We start from the raw sequence: 20,071 nt of genomic DNA, 5'->3' as shown, positions 1-20,071 counted from the left end.
TTTCTAACACAATAAATACAGTACAAAATTGCAGAATTATGAAAAAATATCACTGAACTTTTTCATGCAAATATGGATGTTTAATATGAGACATGCCTGCAGGAAGTGACTCACGTCAGTCCCTGTCTCTGGGGCGTGGGCTTTGAGTACAACCAAATGACAACCAAAAACTCCCATTCCTACTGGGAGAGGAGAGAAGCTGTGTAACACTGGCGGCACACTATGTTACAGCTTGCCATGAACAGAGGGACAACCAGTAAACTAAGAAAAGAATATATATAAACAATGCGAATGTATATTTATACACTCAGGGATATACCTGTTTATACACTGTATGAATAGAACTGCGCTTATGTGCTCAACCATAAATGTATTTTGATGCTTTGGCAACATAAGATGTAACTTATCATGCCAATAAAGCGATTTGAATTGTGAATTGTGAGTTCTGCTTCAAACTTGGAAATGTCACCTGTACCTTCATTCTGCGCGTCTGCCTGCATGACGCACTTTAGGGGGCGAATTTAACCCGCCCACTTTAAAATCGTCCAGTTACTCAGGCACCTGCCCAAAGCCAGTGGGGTCCTTCTTTATAATGAATGGCCATCATCGGGCTCCGACTGCAATTTTAAACTGGTGGCTTGAGTGGGGAATCCGCTGTGGCTTTCTTACCAGGTAACAACAGCGGGAAGAGGAGCCAAACTGGGAAGGTTTGACCTCCCTGTTGGGGCCCGGAGGAGCAGGAGTTTCCTGCTCGATTTTCTATTGGACAGGTGGGATCTCGGCTATGAGGATTTAAGTGAGGCCCAAGAGTTAAAATAGCCCAGGCCTGATTTCTGAAGCAACGGCTGAGTTTGAAACTCTCCTCTCCGCACCACCCACCCAGAGTTCAAACCAGGACCTGTGCTTCTGGGGCACGACAATACCCAGAGCGCGCTGCTGTCACACTGCAATCATCTGGAAATGTGACAAATAACTGAGGTGGGAGCGGTGAGAAAAAAAACCCCATAAATAATGAGACTACATTTTACTCAGTCTTTAAAGCAACTAAATAACAATCCAGAGTAACGGGACTGGGCTGTTTTTGTCCTGAGGGAGACTGAATGTTGTGGCTGGACCAGACAGCAAGGTTAATGAGGACTTTGACGCTGAGTTCAGGCATTGGCCCTGCGGCTGGAGGTGGTCACTCTGTCACTGGGCACTCGACCCGGGAAAAGCTCCTCCATCTCTGACAGCGGAGGACAAAAATATATTTTACAATCACAAAGAACTGAGAAAAAGTATTGGGGAAGGGATAGGGAAGATTAAACAAAAAAAAAAGTATCTTGCGCTTTAAGGCAATAATGTGAATCATTTCAAATAAGAGGTCCCATGAAGGGGAGATCTCTTATTCTGAGTTATTTACACACAAGGCAAGTTTTAGAGGCAGTATTACACATATAGAGGTAACAGTGGTCCAGCCCCTCTCTCAAACTATTGGGGCAATGTACAAACAGCGCCAACAGTTTTTAAATACTGCTCTGCACGCTCGCGATTCTCTTATGTTCCGAACAGATCTTTAAGATGGAGAAGAAACTCACCCCGGAGGAAGGGTAGGCTGCCCAGCCCAGCTCAGCTGTTGCTGTTGTCGAATCCATCAAGGTTTCTGTGCAAAGAAAAAAGGGAAAGCAATGAAGTGAAGTCACCCGGAAGCTAGATACCAGCCTCTTGCTGTTCCTGCCACTGTTTACCTTATGTGCGAGCTTCACAAAGATAAAACAATACACTTAACACAGACTCTGGCTTTCCCAATCCCACTGTTTATTTAAACAGTGACACCTCTGATGACTTATTGGGAGCCCCGCTGTCTGCTCTCCCCAGAGCCCTGCAAATGTTTCCTTTACAAGTATATCTCGCTGTTAGCTGTTCATAGAATCATAGAAATTTAAGGTGCAGAAGGAGGCCATTCAGCTCATCATGTCTGTGCTGGTTGAAAAACAACTATCCAGACTAATCGCACTTTCCAGCTCTTGGTCCAGGCCCTGTAGGTTAAATGCGATGAGGGTTTCTGCCTCTACCAGACAAACACCAGCCGCTGAGGGAAAAACGTTCTCCTCAACTCCCCTCTAATCCTTCTAATAATTACTTTAAAATTTACTGTTGTGTATTACAGTGTAACGCCCTCTCTAATCTCTCGTGTATTACAGTGCAACACTCTCTCTAATCTCTGGTGTATTACAGTGTAACTCTCTCTAATCTCTCATGTATTACAGTGTAACACTCTCTCTAATCTCTCGTGTATTACAGTGTAACACTCTCTAATCTCTCGTTTATTACAGTGTAACACTCTCTCTAATCTCTCGTGTATTACAGTGTAACACTCTCTAATCTCTCGTGTATTACAGTGTAACACTCTCTAATCGCTCGTATTACAGTGTAACACTCTCTAATCTCGTGTATTACAGTGTAACGCTCTCTCTAATCTCTCGTGTATTACAGTGTAACACTCTAATCTCTCGTGTATTACAGTGTAACTCTCTAATCTCTCGTTTATTACAGTGTAACACTCTCTAATCTCTCGTGTATTACAGTGTAACACTCTCTCTAATCTCTCGTGTATTACAGTGTAACACTCTCTAATCTCTCGTGTATTACAGTGTAACACTCTCTCTAATCTCTCGTGTATTACAGTGTAACACTCTCTCTAATCTCTCATGTATTACAGTGTAACACTCTCTCTAATCTCTGGTGTATTACAGTGTAACACTCTAATCTCTTGTGTATTACAGTGTAACACTCTCTCTAATCTCTCGTGTATTACAGTGTAACACTCTCTCTATTCTCTCGTGTATTACAGAGAAATGATATTGGGTCAAAAGATCAGGATAATGAAACAGTTTGGGTGGAGGTAAGGAATAATAAGGGGAAATAAACACTAGTGGGCGTAGTCTATAGGCCTCCGAACAGTGGCAACTCTGTTGGACGGAGTATCAATCAGGAAATAGTTGAGGCTTGTAATAAGGGAACATCTATAATTATGGGGGATTTCAACTATCATATTAATTGGACAAATCAAATTGGGCAGAGCAGCCTTGAGGATGAGTTCATTGAGTGTATTAGGGATGGGTTTCTTGAGCAGTATGTAACTGAGCCGACCAGGGGGCAAGCAACCTTAGATCTGGTCCTGTGTAACGAGACGGGATTAATTAAAAATGTCCTAGTAAAGGATCCCCTTGGAATGAGTGACCATAACATGGTTGAATTCCATATTCAATTAGAGGGTGAGAAGGTTGGATCTCAAACAAGCGTGCTAAGCTTGAATAAAGGAGACTATGAAGGTATGAGAGCGGAATTGAGTAGAGTGGATTGGGAAAATGGATTAAAGGGTAAGACGATACATGATCAGTGGTGTACATTGAAGGAGTTATTTTACAACTTCCAAAAAATATATATTCCACTGAGAAGAAAAGGGTGTAAAAGAAAAGACAGCCATCCGTGGCTAAGTAAAGAAATTAAGGATAGTATTCGACTAAAAACAAGGGCATATAAGGTAGCCAAATCTAGTGGGAGGATAGAGGATTGGGAAAACTTTAAAAGACAGCAAAAAATAACAAAAAGATTGATTAAGAAAGGGAAGATAGATTATGAAAGTAAATTAGCAAAAAATATAAAAACAGATAGTAAGAGTTTTTATAGGTATATAAAAAGAAAAAGGGTGGCTAAAGTAAATGTTGGTCCCTTAGAGGATGAGACCGGGAAATTAATGGTGGGAAATATGGAGATGGCAAAAACACAATGAATATTTTACATCAGTCTTTACAGTAGAAGACACTAAGAATAGCCCAACACTGGACAAACAGGGGGCTAAAGGGGGGGAGGAGCTAAACACGATCAAAATCACTAAGGAAGTGGTACTCGGTAAAATAATGGGACTCAAGGCGGATAAATCACCTGGACCTGATGGCTTACATCCTAGGGTCTTGAGGGAAGTGGCAGTAGGGATTGTGGATGCATTGGTAATAATTTTCCAAAACTCCCTGGACTCGGCAAAGGTCCCGGCAGACTGGAAAACTGCTAATGTAACACCCTTATTTAAAAAGGGCAGCAGACAGAAGGCTGGAAACTATAGACCGGTTAGCCTAACATCTGTGGTAGGTAAAATTTTGGAGTCCATTATTAAGGAGACAGTAACAGGACATTTGGATAATCATAATTTAATAGGACAAAATCAGCATGGTTTTATGAAGGGGAAGTCATGTTTGACAAATTTGCTGGAGTTCTTTGAGGAAGTAACGTATAGGGTGGATAAAGGGGAACCAGTGGACGTAGTGTATTTAGACTTCCAAAAGGCATTTGACAAGGTGCCACACAAAAGATTATTGCTTAAGATAAAAAATCATGGGATTGGGGGTAATATTCTGGCATGGATAGAGGATTGGCTATCTAACAGAAGACAGAGAGTTGGGATAAATGGTTCATTCTCAGACTGGCAATCAGTAACTAGTGGTGTTCCACAGGGGTCAGTGCTGGGTCCCCAACTCTTTACAATCTATATTAACAATTTGGAGGAGGGGACCGAGTGTAACATATCAAAGTTTGCAGATGATACTAAGATGGGAGGGAAAGTAGTGAGTGAGGAGGACATAAAAAACCTGCAAGGGGACATCGACAGGCTAAGTAAGTGGGCAGAGATTTGGCAGATGGAATACAATACTGGAAAGTGTGAGGTTATGCACTTTGGCAGGAAAAATCGTAGAGCAAGTTATTATCTTAATGGCAAGAAACTGGAAAGTACTGAAGTACAAAGGGATCTGGGGGTCCTGGTGCACGAAACTCAAAAGGTTAGTATGCAGGTGCAGCAAGTGATTAAGAAGGCCAATGGAATGTTGGCTTTCATTACTAGGGGGATAGAATATAAAAATAGGGAGGTATTGCTTCAGTTGTACAAGGTATTGGTGAGGCCGCACCTGGAATACTGCGTACAGTTTTGGTGTCCATACTTAAGAAAGGACATACTTGCTCTCGAGTCAGTACAAATAAGGTTCACTCGGTTAATCCCGGGGATGAGGGGATGGACATATGAGGAGAGGTTGAGTAGATTGGGACTCTACTCATTGGAGTTCAGAAGAATGAGAGGCGATCTTTTGAAACATATAAGATTGTGAAGGGGTTGGATCAGGTGGATGCGGGGAAGATGTTCCCGATGATGGGTGAAACTAGAACTAGGAGGCATAGTCTTAGAATAAGGGGCTGCTCTTTCAAAACTGAGATGAGGAGGAACTACTTCACTCAGAGGGTGGTAGGTCCATGGAATATGCTGCCCCAAAAAGCTGTAGAAGCTACATCATTACATAAATTTAAAACAGAAATAGACAGTTTCCTAGAAGTAAAGGGAATTAAGGGTTATGGGGAGCGGGCAGGAATTTGGACATGAGTCTAGGTTCGGATCGGTCATGGCCCTGTGGGTAGCGGAGCGGGCCCAGGGGCCGTGTAGCCTGCTCCTGCTCCTATTTCGTGTGTCTAATTCTGTTAGATTCAGGAGATGGTTCTGTGATAGTGGATTGGCGGTTAGGATCAGATCAGCCATGATCTTATTGAATGGCGGAGCAGGCTCGAGGGGCCGATTGGCCTACTCCTGCTCCTATTTCTTATGTTCTTATGTAACACTCTCTAATCTCTCGTATTACAGTGTAACACTCTAATCTCTCGTGTATTACAGTGTAACGCTCTCTCTAACCTCTCGTGTATTACAGTGTAACACTCTCTCTAATCTCTCGTGTATTACAGTGTAACACTCTCCAATCTCGTGTATTACAGTGTAACACTCTCTCTAATCTCTCGTGTATTACAGTGTAACACTCTCTCTAATCTCTCGTGTATTACAGTGTAACACTCTCTAATCTCTCGTGTATTACAGTGTAACACTCTCTCTAATCTCTCGTGTATTACAGTGTAACGCTCTCTCTAATCTCTCGTGTATTACAGTGTAACGCTCTCTCTAATATCTCGTGTATTACAGTGTAACACTCTCTCTAATCACAGAATCACAGAATCACAGAAACCCCACAGTGCAGATAGAGGCCATTTCGGCCCATCGAGCCTGCACTGACACATATTCCACCCGATCCCCGTAACCCCTACACCAACACATATCCCACCCTATCCTTGTAACCCCACGTATTTAATCCCCCTAACACTAAGGGTCAATTTATCATAGCCAATCAACCTAACCTGCACATCTTTGGACTGTGGGAGGAAACCGGAGCACCCGGAGAAAACCCACGCAAACACGGGGAGAATGTGCAAACTCCACACAGACAGTCGCCCGAGGCCGGATTCGAACCTGGGTCCCTGGCGCTGTGAGGCAACAGTGCTAACCACTATGCCACCGTGCTCTCTAATCTCTCGTGTATTACAGTGTAACACTCTCTCTAATCTCGTGTGTTAGTGTATTTCTCGCACTAGTTTAATGAACCTCAGCTACTCAGATACTTTCAAGAACCTTGCTCTATTTACCTTAGAGCAGCTTAGATTTAGAAGTGAACTGATACGAGATCTATAAAATCATGAAAGGGCTGGATAGCGTCCCTATTGAAGGATGATTCCAGTTTAACAGATTGGGGAGGGCTAGGGGACATGAGTTTAAACTGTGTAAGAGTAGGAATAGGCTGGATGCTGGGCCATTCTTCTTTTCCCAGGGAATAGCGAGCCATTGTCGGTTGGTGTGGTGGGTGCTGACTCTGCATCGCTATCAAGAGGGAGCTGGACCGGTTCCTGACTGGGGCAGAGATCGCAGGTATGTGTAGAGGTAACACTTGGTCCATGTGATCTCCTGGACTGGTTTCCATTGCTCGAGGGTGTCTGAGAGGAGTTTTCCAGAGTATTTTTTCCCTTATTGGCCCTGGGTTTTTTCCCTTTGTTTTTGCCTGTCCCAGGAGATGACATGGCTAGGGTTGGGAAGGGTCAGCTGGGGTAAGCATGTGTTGGGTCAGGATGCTCCAGCCATCATGGTGTGGGACAGGCTTGATGGGCCAGCTAGTCTTTTCCTGACCAACAGTTTTGTCTGTTCGGAGTCTGTTGTGTACTGCAGTGTAACACAGGATTATGCAGATTATTAGGGCCTGTCTCAGAGAAATGGTCGATTTAGTGCCAAAATGATAGATAGATTTGCTCAGTCGGACAGATCCTATGAGGCTGTGGTTGTGGCAAACAGATGTTGAGCATCATCCTGAACCTGACCACAAAGTGCTTGGTGCCAGCGCACATTGTTTCAGTAATCGGAAGCTAACAATATGGAGTCGGGCCATTTGGAAGATCGTATCCAGTCGTGTTCCTCTGATGTTCTTTTACTTTTTAACTGTTTATTTATTCAGCTACTTGATACATTTGAATTCCCAAGACGTTAAAAGTGCTAAAAGAGGACCTCAGACAATACTTCGAAACGTCAAACATTGAGTTATACTGACTGGAACCATGATGCTATATTCCAAACCTAACACATCTAACAGGTGAATGTATTTCCTTAGCAGTGCCTGAAGAACTGTAGTCAAACATACTGTCAATGGACAGTGGGACAAGTGGGCTGAGACTGATGTGATCTGCAAATGTTATGATCACTGCAAATTAGTCCCACGAGTTGAAAGTTCTGCTTGTTTTACTGTCGTTAGACTAAATTCAGTTATTTCCATACAGAGCATTGGCAGTAAACTAAAACTAAAAAGCTTCTGAGGAATCCTTGTGCCAATCAGTCCCTCACTCAGGGCTGAGGTGCTCTTTCACTGCACTGAGTTACTTGTATCAGGGGGCAGTCAGAGTGAAGCACAGGCTCTCAGTACAATACAGTCTGGGGACGGTGTCCGACAGAGTGGAATGACCAGGAGAGGGAGAGGGCTGTGAGTTAATCTGCTTGTCCTGGGCAGTCTCCAGCTTCGCTCCCTGGATATTGTGAGATCTTACATTGCTCTATTCATCAGTCTGAAATAAACAGAAGCTGTATCGCAGGCATCACCGGTGTTGATCATCAGCAGATAAACATCCAGCAATTGTTTTAAATGCTTACAAAAACTCTTCCAATTAAACAGTTGAAGTCCTGCCGTGCTTATTTAGTTTATATGTCCTGTCCTGAGGAGAGGAAGTATAAACTAAATGGTACAATCCTAAAAGGGGTGCACAAATCGTTGAAGGTGGCAGGCAGATCGAGAAAGTAGTTAAAAAGGCTTACAGGATCCTGGGATTCATAAATACAGGTATAGAGTACAAGAGTGTGGAAATTATGATGAACGTGTATAAAACACTGGTTCAGCCCCAACTGGAGTATTGTGTCCAATTCTGGGTTCCACACTTTAGCAAGGACGTGAAGGCCTTAGAGAGGGTGCAGAAAAGATTTACGAGAATGATTCCAGGAATGAGGGACTTCAGTTACGTGGATAGACTGGAGAAGCTGGGGTTGTTCTCCTTAGAGCAGAGAAGATTGAGAGGAGATTTGATGGAGGTGTTCAAAATCATGAGGGGTCTGAACAGAGTAAATAGAGAGAAACTGTTCCCATTGGCAGAAGGGTCGAGAACCAGAGGACACAGATTTAAGGTGATTGGCAAAAGAACCAAAGGCGACATGAGGAAAAACTTTTTAACGCAGTGATCGGTTAAGATCTGGAATACACTTCCTGAAAGGGTGGTGGAGGCAGACTCAATCTTATCTTTCAAAAGGGAGTTGGATAAGTATCTGAAGGAAAACAATTTGCAGGGCTACGGGGAAAGGGCGGGGGAGTGGGACTAGCTGAGAGTCAGCACGGGCGTGATGGGCCGAATGGGCTTCTTCCGTGCTACAACCATTCCATGATTCTATGATAGCTACTGTGCAATGCCTAAATGCAGCTCCATGCACTGGTGTCACCCTGCTCTGTCAGCTGATCATTTGAAACAATGGCAAAGGGGCCTCGGAGCAGGGCAGAGAGACCGGGTAGTGCGGTGTTTCAGCCCGCTGCCTTTTCACCTACATCTCGGCCTAGAGATTGGTCGACACTGCGCCAGCGTACAATATGACGAGCGGCGCTCACACACTCCACACCAGAGGTACGTCATGCGCCATATTGGTGAAGGCAGAAAAAGAGTCCATGGCCTGAAACAGGCGTTAGGGCTTTTGCATATGCAAATAAGGCTCATAACGGCTGATTCAGGTCCCTTTCCTGCAGTTGGGCTGCATTGAACACTGCTGCTGCCAGGCCTGCTGCATTCAGGAAAACTAGGTCTGCCTGCAGCCTGATGGCAGCCCTTAATAGGACCAGTGGAGGGCACCTCCAACAAGGTGCGTCTTTTTAAAATATTGACCTGAATGAGGAAATGGGAGATGGAGTCTGTAATGTATTATCAGATGGTTTGTCACATGGTTCAGTATGAGCATGCTCAGTTTGCTCTGGCCTAATAAAGCTAGCACATGGACTAGCAACTCATCCTGTCTCTGTCCTTCATTTGTTCTACCCAAGTATATTACATTTTGGTGACAAGAATGGGATCCCAAAGCCATTTTTAGGGATCATGGAAGGACTCAGAGTTCAACCCTCGAGTGGACAAGTTTAAGGTGAATTTGTGACACCTAAACTGAATTTTTGTGATGTTTTACCGTTAATGATCATTCAGAATTGTCTGTGTTTCGCCTTCGCGTGTATGTATACACAGCAACAGTGGCGTTGATTCTCACAGGTACACAGGTAGCGTGCTGAGTTACTGTTCGACGGGATCGGGACAATCATGGCCGCACCTACAGGATTCATCGGAAGCCTCAGCCTGTATGACCGAGCTCATGAACCATTCAGTTCTTACATTGAGCGGATGGAGATGTTTCTTAGGGCCAATAACATTATTGAGACTGAAGGTGCAGATGAAAATGTTCAAGCTCAAAATAATGTAATTCGTGAATGGAAGAAAGCAACTTTTCTAACGGAGACCGGGCCAGATGTGTACGGAACGTTGACAAACCTACTCGCGCCAGGGAAAACGAAGGATGCGTTGTTTGAAGACATTGTTGAGAAAATCAAGGACTATTACCACCCAAAGCCTTTAGAAATAGCAGAGAGCTATAAGTTTGGTACCAGAAACCAAAAATAAAGTGCAACCATCAGTGAGTACATTGTAGCTATTAAAAACCTCTATTTGCATTGTAACTTTGGCACATTTTTGGATCGTGCGTTGCAAGATAAGTTTGTGTGTGGGCTGATGGATGAGCGCACACAGTCCAAGTTACTGAACACTCCAAACCTAGCGTTTGACATAGCGCAAAATTGCCCTGTCAATGGAGATGGCGTCTAAGAATGTTAGGGAGTTCCGTCCAACTCAAGTGACTAGTGCAGCTGAGGTCTACAGTCACAGAGCCACCGCCAAACTTAAAGTTGTGAGACCAAGTCAAAAACATGTCAGTGAGAGCAGTTCAGTGAATTGCTGTCACTGCAATGGAAATCACTCACCACAAACCTGCCAATACAGAAATGCGAAGTGTTTTCACTGCCAGAAGCAAGGCCAGATTTCAACAGCTTGCAGAGCTAGATCGAAAGCAGAAAGTAAGAACCATTCTAGTGGCAATGCAAAGCAGCGACAACAAATGGGAGGAGTTCACAATATTGAAGTGAACACACCTGATGTTGAAGAACTAGGCATCTACAGTATCTATGCCACCAGCGGCAATGCTAGCAATTATAAGAAAGACTTCCGTACAAAACTTTTGATGAACGAGCAATATATTGATATGTGTATCGACACGGTGGCGGACTGCTCTATCATGAGTAAGGACACATATGAGAGTAAGTTTAATCAAGTACCCCTTACAAAGAGTATCATAGAGTTAAAAACCTACTCCGGGGAAATCTTAGAGACATGTGGACAAATGGAATGTACAGTTCAACACAATGGCCAGTCAGTAGAGCTGCCTATTATTGTAGCGAGCTACAACAACAGGCCAACTCTCATGGGCAAAGACTGGTTGAGAAAGTTAAAACTAGACCGGAAATACATCTTCAGTGTAGATGCTTCAAAGAAGCAACTTGACACAATGCTGAACAAGCACAAAAGCATGTTCACAGACAGTTATGAGAGCATCAATCCAACGTGAAGCCTCTGTTGTAAGGCAAGGCCGGTCCCCTATGCGTTGAAAAGTCAGGTGGAGGAAGAGCTAGCGAAGCTCAGAGAGAACAGTGTGCTAGTAAAAACTGACAAGAGTGAATGGGCTACCCCGATTGTGGTAGTGCCCAAAGCAGACAAAACTACACTTGTGTGGTGACTACAAAATTACTATCAACCAAACAGTTGATGATGAGCAGTACCCGTTACCCACATCGCAAGATTTGTATACAGCACTCTCTGGGTCAAAGGTTTTCTCCAAGTTTGACCTGTCGCACTCTTACACTCAGTTGAATGTTGACAAAGAGTCAACAGTATCTCACCATCAACACACACAAGGGACTGTACTCATACACGGAGCTGCCGTATGGTGTAACGTTCTCCCCCAAAATCTTCCAGGCTACAATGGATAGGATTTTGCAAGGAGTTCCAAATTGCTTATGCAATCAAGATGAAGTGCTGATCGCAACAAGCAGGAAGGAAGAAAATCTAGAAGTGTTAGATTTAGTGCTTCAGAGGTTGAATGCCCACAATGTCAACTTGAAAAGGAGCAAATGTGCTTTTGTGCAGCCCGAGGTTGTGTACCTTTGGTCTGAAAGTTGATGCAAATGGCTTGCAACCAGTGAGGGGAAAAGGTTGATGCTGTCATCAATGCTCCAAAGCCACAGAACGTGTCTGAGTTAAGATCTTTCCTTAGAATGGTCCAGTACTACGCATTTTTCTTACCTGAGTTAGCGACCATGTTAGCTCCATTGCACGAGCTCCTCAAGAAGGATGTCCAGTGGAAGTGGACGAAAGCGCAACAGGGCACTTACGATGCTTGTAAGAGAAGTCTCTCTAGCGATGCTCTGCTTGTACACTACGACACAGAGCATAAGCTTAAGTTAGCGTGTGATGCTTCTAGTTAGCGTGGGAGCTGTCATAAGCTACGTAATGGATGACGGCCAAGAGAAACCAATCGTGTTCGCATTGCAAACCCTCATAAAGAGCGAAAGAAACTAAGCGCAAATTGAAAAGGAAGCACTTGCCATAGTGTTTGGAATCAAGACATTCCAACAGTTTCCGATTGGCAGAAAGTTTACCCTGATAACTGACCACAAACCACTCTGAGCTATATTGGGGCCCAAAGCTGCCATCCCTGCATGGCCGCATCAAGAATGCAACATTGGGCAGTGTTGTTGTCACAATATGACTACACGATTGAATACTGTACTGCAAAGCAAAATGCAATCGCAGATAACTTGTCCAGGTTGCCACATGAGGACTCGTGTGTTGGGAGTGAAGGTGTAATTTTCACGCTAGGTGCAGTTGACAAAGACTTTCCCGTGAATGCAACTGAGAGTGCAGATGAGACTCGAATGGACTCAGTACTGAAAAGAGAGTATGAAAACACCTTGAATGGATGGACTGATCAGGGTATGGACACAGAATTGAAACCATTTCATAACCGTCATACTGAATTGTCTTGGGAGCAAAGTTGTATCAAGTGGGGAAACAGAGTGGTAGTACCTACTTCATTGAGAGAATTCTGGCCGAACTTCATACTGAACATCCAGGGATCGTCAGTATGAAATCAATTGCAAGAAACTTTGTTTACTGGCCTGGATTGGACAGTGATCTTGAATCACTTGATCATGAACACATACATGAGTTTGACTCAGTTCAGACTTCAGTAACTGAAGTACCAGGTTCAAGCAAGCCTGAGATAGAAACAGGATCATCTTTGAGTTCGGAACCAAAACAAAACAACCCGAAAATTGGTTCAACACAAAAACCTTCTGTAAGGAGATCAGGAAGGCTCCGCAAACCTGTTATTAAACTGGATTTGTAGTTCATTTGTGGCATTTGTTCATTTAAAAGAATATAAAAGCCAGGAGTTTTTGTTATGTGGTACATGTAATGTTGGGAAAGGTGGGACCAGTTTTATTGTATTCGAGAGGGGAATATGTACATTTTTTTAAGGGGAAAGCAGTGTAATGTATTATCACATGGTTTGTCTGCAGTCTGACGGCCGCCCTTAATGGGACCAGTGGAGGCCACCTCCAACAAGGTGTGTCTTTTTAAAATATTGACCTGAATGAGGCAACGGGAGATGGAGTCTGTAATGTATTATCAGATGGTTTGTCACCTGGTTCAGTATGAGAATGCTCAGTTTGCTCTGGCCTAATAAAACAAGCACATGGACTAACAACTCATCCTGTCTCTGACCTTCATTTGTTCTACCCACATATATTACAGTCAAGAGGAGCAGTGCCCCCCTCTGGGCCCCACAGTGGTGCCAAAAACTGTAGCCGGCCCCTTCCAAATCACACCCACCAAAAATAAAAAAAAGTGAACCTAATTCAAGACCCAGAAACTAGTGACTGAAACTGTGGTACAGATTCTCTTCAAACAGCAGTGTTTGTGCAGTGTGAATCATCCACATATGTAGAAGCTTCCCTCAGGAGATGAAATCAGTGAGATAGATTGCATATAGTCGGAGCAGCCGTGATGGGCTATGATTGCCCTCACTCATTCTGTGTTTTCTTATACTGACATCTGTTATGCTTTCGGGTTTCTGATACTGGGCATTCTCCTTGGGCTCTGCATCACTGGCCATACCCATAAGCAGACCTCACGTTCCCTACAAACTGGAGCGTGATACCGGCTGAGTACCGAAGTAACTATAGAGAAACCCAGGTCAAACTGAGACTGCGTGACTGCACCAGCTGACTGGAAAATGTCACCTGCAGTCATGTGACCTGATCAGAATGTTTCCCCTCGTGGGGGAATCTAGAACATAGAAACATAGGAGCAGGAGTAGGCCATTCGGCCCCTCGAGCCTGTTCCACCATTTAATGAGATCATGGCTGATCATCCAAATTCACCCTGTCCCTGCTTTCTCCCCATATCCCTTGATCCCTTTAGCCTTAAGAAATATATCTTACTCCTTCTTGAATATATTTAATAAGTTGGCATCAACTGCCTTCTGAGGTAGAGAGTTCCACAGGTTCATCACTCTCTGGGTGAAGAAATTCCTCCTCATCTCAGTCCTAAATGGCTTACCACTTATCCTTAGACTGTGACCCCTGGTTCTGGACTCCCCCCACCATCGGGAACATCCTTCCTGCATCTAGTCTGCCTAGTCCTGTTAGAATTTTATAAGTCTCAATGAGATCCCCTCTCATTCTTCTAAACTCCAGTGAATACAAGCCCAATTGACCCAATCTCTCCTCATACGTCATTCCTGCCATCCCAGGTATCAGTCTGGTGAATCTTCGCTGCACTCCTTCCATGGCAAGCACATCCTTCCTCAGATAAGGCGACCAAAACTGCACACAATACTCAAGATGTGTTCTCACCAAGGCCCTGTACAACTGCAGCAAGACATCCTTGTTCCTGTACTCGAACCCTCTTGCTACGAAGGCCAACATACCATTTGCCTTCTTAACCGCCTGCTGCACCTGCATGCTTACCTTCAGCGACTGATGCACAAGGACACCCAGGTCTCGTTGCACTTCCCCTTTTCCCAATCTATTGCCGTTCAGGTAATAATCTGTCTTCCAGTGGGTGCATAATTTCAGAATAAGGGGGAACCCTTTTAAATTGGAAATGAGGAGGAATTTCTTCCCTCAGAGGGTTGTGAATCTTTGGAATTCTCTACCTCAGAGAGCTGTGGAGGCTGGGTCATTGAATATATTTAAGGTGGAGATAGACAGATTTTTGAATGATAAGGGAGTCAAGGGTTTTGGGGAGCGGGCAGTGAAGTCGAGTTGAGGCCAATATCAGATCAGCCATGATCTCATTGAATGCGGAGCAGGCTCGAGGGGCCGAATGACCCACTCCTGCTCCTACATCTTATGTTCTTATGTTCAGTAGGTGGAAGAACATGCACACTATCAGAGCAAGACTCTGATTATAAACCAGCAGACGCCTTTATTTAACAATAAATTCATAAATAAACAATATTCAGTGCAGTTTACTGGAATTACACACTTTACAAATCGCAAAATGCTTCTCCTGGACTAACCCTAAAATTGGTCACTCAGATTGTGTCTTTGTGATGACTCCTGCTTGCCCTGTATCTCAGAGAGCCTCACACTGACAAGTCACCAAATATAAAGCCACAATCAGAAGCTCCCAGCCACCTGGTATAAAAGATTACCGGCTCTGCCCTGTTACAGATCCAACCCGCATCTTCACACCAGACATCAGTCAATCAAGCCCACTATCCAAAGAAGACCCGCAGGACATCGATCATATAGAATGTTGAATTAGACAGGATGGCATAACTTATTGATCTGTGTCAGGTACTCTGGACCCACTGTTAGACCAGTCCACTGTCCAAGTCCAATACTCTGAACCCCGTTAGACCAGTCCACTGTCCAAGTCCGATACTCTGAACCCCGTTAGACCAGTCCACTGTCCAAGTCCGATACTCTGAACCCCGTTAGACCAGTCCACTGTCCAAGTCCGATACTCTGAACCCCGTTAGACCAGTCCACTGTCCAAGTCCAATACTCTGAACCCCGTTAGACCAGTCCACTGTCCAAGTCCGATACTCTGGACCCACTGTTGGACCAGTCCACTGTCCAAGTCCGATACTCTGGACCCACTGTTAGCCCAGTCCACTGTCCAAGTCTGATACTCTGGACCCTCTGTTAGCCCAGTCCACTGTCCAAGTCCAATACTCTGGACCCCCTGTTAGACCAGACCACTGTCCAAGTCCGATACTCTGGACCCTCTGTTAGACCAGACCACTGTCCAAGTCCGATACTCTGAGCCCTCTGTTAGACCAGTCCCCTGTCCAAGTCCGATACTCTGAACCCGGTTAGATCAGTCCACTGTCCAAGTCCAATACTCTGGACCCTCTGTTAGACCAGTCCATGGTCCAAGTCCAATACTCTGGACCCACTGTTAGACCAGTCCCCTGTCCAAGTCCGATACTCTGAACCCTCTGTTAGACCAGTCCACTGTCCAAGTCCGATACTCTGGACCCACTGTTAGATCAGTCCACTGTCCAAGTCCAATACTCTGGACCCTCTGTTAGACCAGTCCATGGTCCAAGTCCAATACTCTGGACCCACTGTTAGACCAGTCCACTGTCCAAGTCCGATACTCTGGACCCACTGTTAGACCAGTCCACTGTCCAAGTCCAATACTCTGGACCCACTGTTAGACCAGTCCACTGTCCAAGTCCGATACTCTGAACCCTCTGTTAGACCAGTCCACTGTCCAAGTCCAATACTCTGGACCCCCTGTTAGACCAGTCCACTGTCCAAGTCCGATACTCTGGACCCACTGTTAGACCAGTCCACTGTCCAAGTCCAATACTCTGGACCCACTGTTAGACCAGTCCACTGTCCAAGTCCGATACTCTGAACCCCGTTAGACCAGTCCACTGTCCAAGTCCAATACTCTGGACCCACTGTTAGACCAGTCCACTGTCCAAGTCCGATACTCTGAACCCTCTGTTAGACCAGTCCACTGTCCAAGTCCGATACTCTGAACCCCGTTAGACCAGTCCACTGTCCAAGTCCGATACTCTGGACCCCCTGTTAGACCAGTCCACTGTCCAAGTCCGATACTCTGAACCCTCTGTTAGACCAGTCCACTGTCCAAGTCCAATACTCTGGACCCACTGTTAGACCAGTCCACTGTCCAAGTCCGATACTCTGAACCCTCTGTTAGACCAGTCCACTGTCCAAGTCCAATACTCTGGACCCCCTGTTAGACCAGACCACTGTCCAAGTCCGATACTCTGGACCCACTGTTAGACCAGTCCACTGTCCAAGTCCGATACTCTGGACCCCATTAGACCAGTCCACTGTTCAAGTCCGATACTCTGGACCCACTGTTAGACCAGTCCACTGTCCAAGTCCGATACTCTGGACCCCGTTAGACCAGTCCACTGTCCAAGTCCGATACTCTGAACCCTCTGTTAGACCAGACCACTGCCCAAGTCCAATACTCTGGACCCACTGTTAGACCAGTCCCCTGTCTAAGTCCGATACTCTGGACCCACTGTTAGACCAGACCACTGTCCAAGTCCGATACTCTGGACCCACTGTTAGACCAGTCCACTGTCCAAGTCCGATACTCTGGACCCGCTGTTAGACCAGTCCACTGTCCAAGTCCGATACTCTGGACCCACTGTTAGACCAGTCCACTGTTCAAGTCCAATACTCTGAACCCCGTTAGACCAGTCCCCTGTCCAAGTCCGATACTCTGGACCCACTGTTAGACCAGTCCACTGTCCAAGTCCGATACTCTGGACCCGCTGTTGGACCAGTCCACTGTCCAAGTCCGATACTCTGGACCCACTGTTAGACCAGTCCACTGTCCAAGTCCAATACTCTGAACCCCGTTAGACCAGTCCACTGTCCAAGTCCGATACTCTGGACCCACTGTTAGCCCAGTCCACTGTCCAAGTCCGATACTCTGGACCCGCTGTTGGACCAGACCACTGTCCAAGTCCGATACTCTGAATCACCTCTTCAAGGATTAGAAGAGAGTTGAGGAGAACTTTTTTCACCCAGAGGGCGGTGGGAGTCTGGAACTCACTGCCTGAAAGGGTGGTAGGGGCAGAAACCCTCAGCACATTTAAAAAGTACTTGGATATGCACTTGAAGTGCCGTAATCTGCAGGGCTACGGACCAAGAGCTGGAAAGTGGAATTAGACTCGATAGCAACTTTTCGGCCGGCACAGCCACAATGGGCCGAATGACCTTCTGTGTTGTAAATTTCTGTGATTTTATGATTCTGTGAGATACTCTGAACCCCTTGCTTGACCAATCCCCTGTCCAAGTGCGACAGGACCAAACCAAACCTGCCAAGGATTTCATCAACGACCCGGCTGTGCCAGCGTGAATATCCCGCCAGACTCTGACGTATACTCTCCGGAAAATCAGCTGCCAGGAACCATCTTAATCCTGTGTGACCCAAGTGTAGGAATTTAAGAATACTGGAGACCAAAATGCTTCATTGTTTGTCACATCTTGACATCCTTTGTAGGGACAGCAACTTGCTCACAAAACACCTCTTCTCACTCACCAAATCCCCCGACTTATACACTGCAGTGTGAGCTCAGTTACTGTAACTTTGTTTGCATGATCTTTAATCACCCCCTCCCCCCCCCAAATATCTTACTCTCTACCTCTTGCTCCCACATGACAGAGTGCAGGAAGAAAGTAATGCTTGAATTTAAATAGTGCCTTTCACGTCCCCAACGCACTTTGCAGCCAATGAATTATTTTCAAGTGTAGTCGCTGTTGTAATGTTGGGAAATGAGGCAGCCAATTTGCACACAGCAATGAGATATTGACAAGTTAATCTCTTTTAGTGATGTTGGTTGAGGGATAAATATTTGCCAGGACACCGAGCTGAACTCCCCTGCTCTTCTTCGAATAGTGCCATGGAATATTTTATGTCCACCTGAGAGGGCCTTGGTTTAATGTCTCGTCCGAAAGACAACACCTTTGACAGTGCTGCACTCCCTCAGTGCTACACTCCCTCTAGCACTAGCACTAGAGTGTCAGTCTGTGATTATGGGCTCAGGTCCATGTACCTGGGCTTAGAACCCACAACCTTTGGACTCCGAGGTGAAAGTGTGCTACCATCTGAGCCACAGCTGACAGTGAAAGATGAAAGGTGCAGAGGAAAGACAAATGGTGGAGAGGGAGAACTGAAGACTGGGGCAGCACCTTTTCTGTAATCTGGTCGTGATATTCACCCGGACCCTGTTAATGGGATGGCTCTGAGAGACCCTGTGGTCGGGTACGCTCAGCGTAAGCCTGTAACAGATGCTCTCTCTGTCTCTGTGTGAAATTTGGTGAGTAAGCTTTTCACAAGATTGAGACACAGTAAAGAAAACATTACTGAAAATGGGGACATGATTCCAATGCGCTGACATCATCCCTAGAGGCAACTTTCCCTTTCCAAACCATATGTGCAGCGACTCTTAATGGCTCAGTAGACTGACGTCTCGGTGGATGGATTCAACATGCCGAGCACTAGTAAAGTATGTTAAAAAGATGCATTCTAATATTATATTGTCGATCAGATATTTATTAGAGAAACCAAGGACACAGCTTGTCAGCAAAATCAATTCCGTAAGCTGCGACGGATGCCTGCATGAAATAGTGAATCAGTTTTGGCCCTGTGACAGAGCTTGCTCCATGGACACACCGAGTGCGGGCTGTGTATTGCTGTGGTGTATAAGGCAGCTTCAGCACATAGAACTGTTTAACAAAGCGTTAATGAGCACCAGGTGCCTGAAAAACCCATGAAAGTGACTCTCTGGGTACATAAAATAAACCTCTCATTTACTTGCTTTCCCTAATGGACATCATCCCTCATCCTGAGGGATAAGGACAGCTTCCATCTGTATGCTAACAACGCCCAGTTCTACCTCTCCACCACTTGCCTCGATGGCAGGACCACCTCTGTGCTGTCCTGTCCAACATCGTCACAACTTCCTTCAGTTGAACACTGGAAAGACGAAAGTCATCTTTTTTGGTGTCTGCCACAAACCTCCCTCCCTGGTCACTCACTCCACCTCCCTCCCTGGCCACTCACTCCACCTCGCTCTCTGGTCACTCACTCCACCTCCCTCCCTGATCACTCACTCCACCTCCCTCCCTGATCACTCACTCCACCTCGCTATCTGGTCACTCACTCCACCTCCCTCCCTGGTCACTCATTCCACCTCCCTCCCTGATCACTTACTCCACCTCGCTCTCTGATCACTGACTCCACCTCGCTCCCTGGTCACTCACTACCCCTCGCTCCCTGGTCACTCATTCCACCTCCTTCCCTGATCACTCACTCCCCCTCGCTCCCTGGTCACTCACTCCCCCTCGCTCCCTGGTCACTCACTCCCCCTCGCTCCCTGGTCACTCACTCCACCTCGCTCTCTGATCACTCACTCCCCCTCCCCCCTGGTCACTTACTCCACCTCCCTCTCTGGTCACTCACTCCCCCTCGCTCCCTGGTCACTCACTCCACC

At 45.7% G+C, this 20,071-nt stretch overlaps 1 protein-coding gene across 1 annotated transcript in view; it reads right to left on the bottom strand.

Moving 5' to 3' along the window:
• Positions 1–1,643, bottom strand: part of LOC147100493 (ephrin type-B receptor 2-like) — a 298,808-nt gene extending 297,165 nt beyond the window's left edge. The window contains exon 1 of the mRNA XM_085967333.1: positions 1,578–1,643. Coding sequence (XP_085823459.1) covers positions 1,578–1,634 — 57 coding nt within the window. The 5' untranslated portion in view covers positions 1,635–1,643. The remainder of the gene's footprint in view (positions 1–1,577) is intronic.
• Positions 1,644–20,071: the final 18,428 nt, after the last annotated feature.

Source organism: Somniosus microcephalus, chromosome 25 (assembly GCF_052327205.1).
Source record: "Somniosus microcephalus isolate GS21.2 chromosome 25, FLI_Smic_1.0, whole genome shotgun sequence".
Lineage (NCBI taxonomy): Eukaryota > Metazoa > Chordata > Chondrichthyes > Squaliformes > Somniosidae > Somniosus > Somniosus microcephalus.
This window is presented reverse-complemented; position numbering and strand designations above follow the sequence as displayed.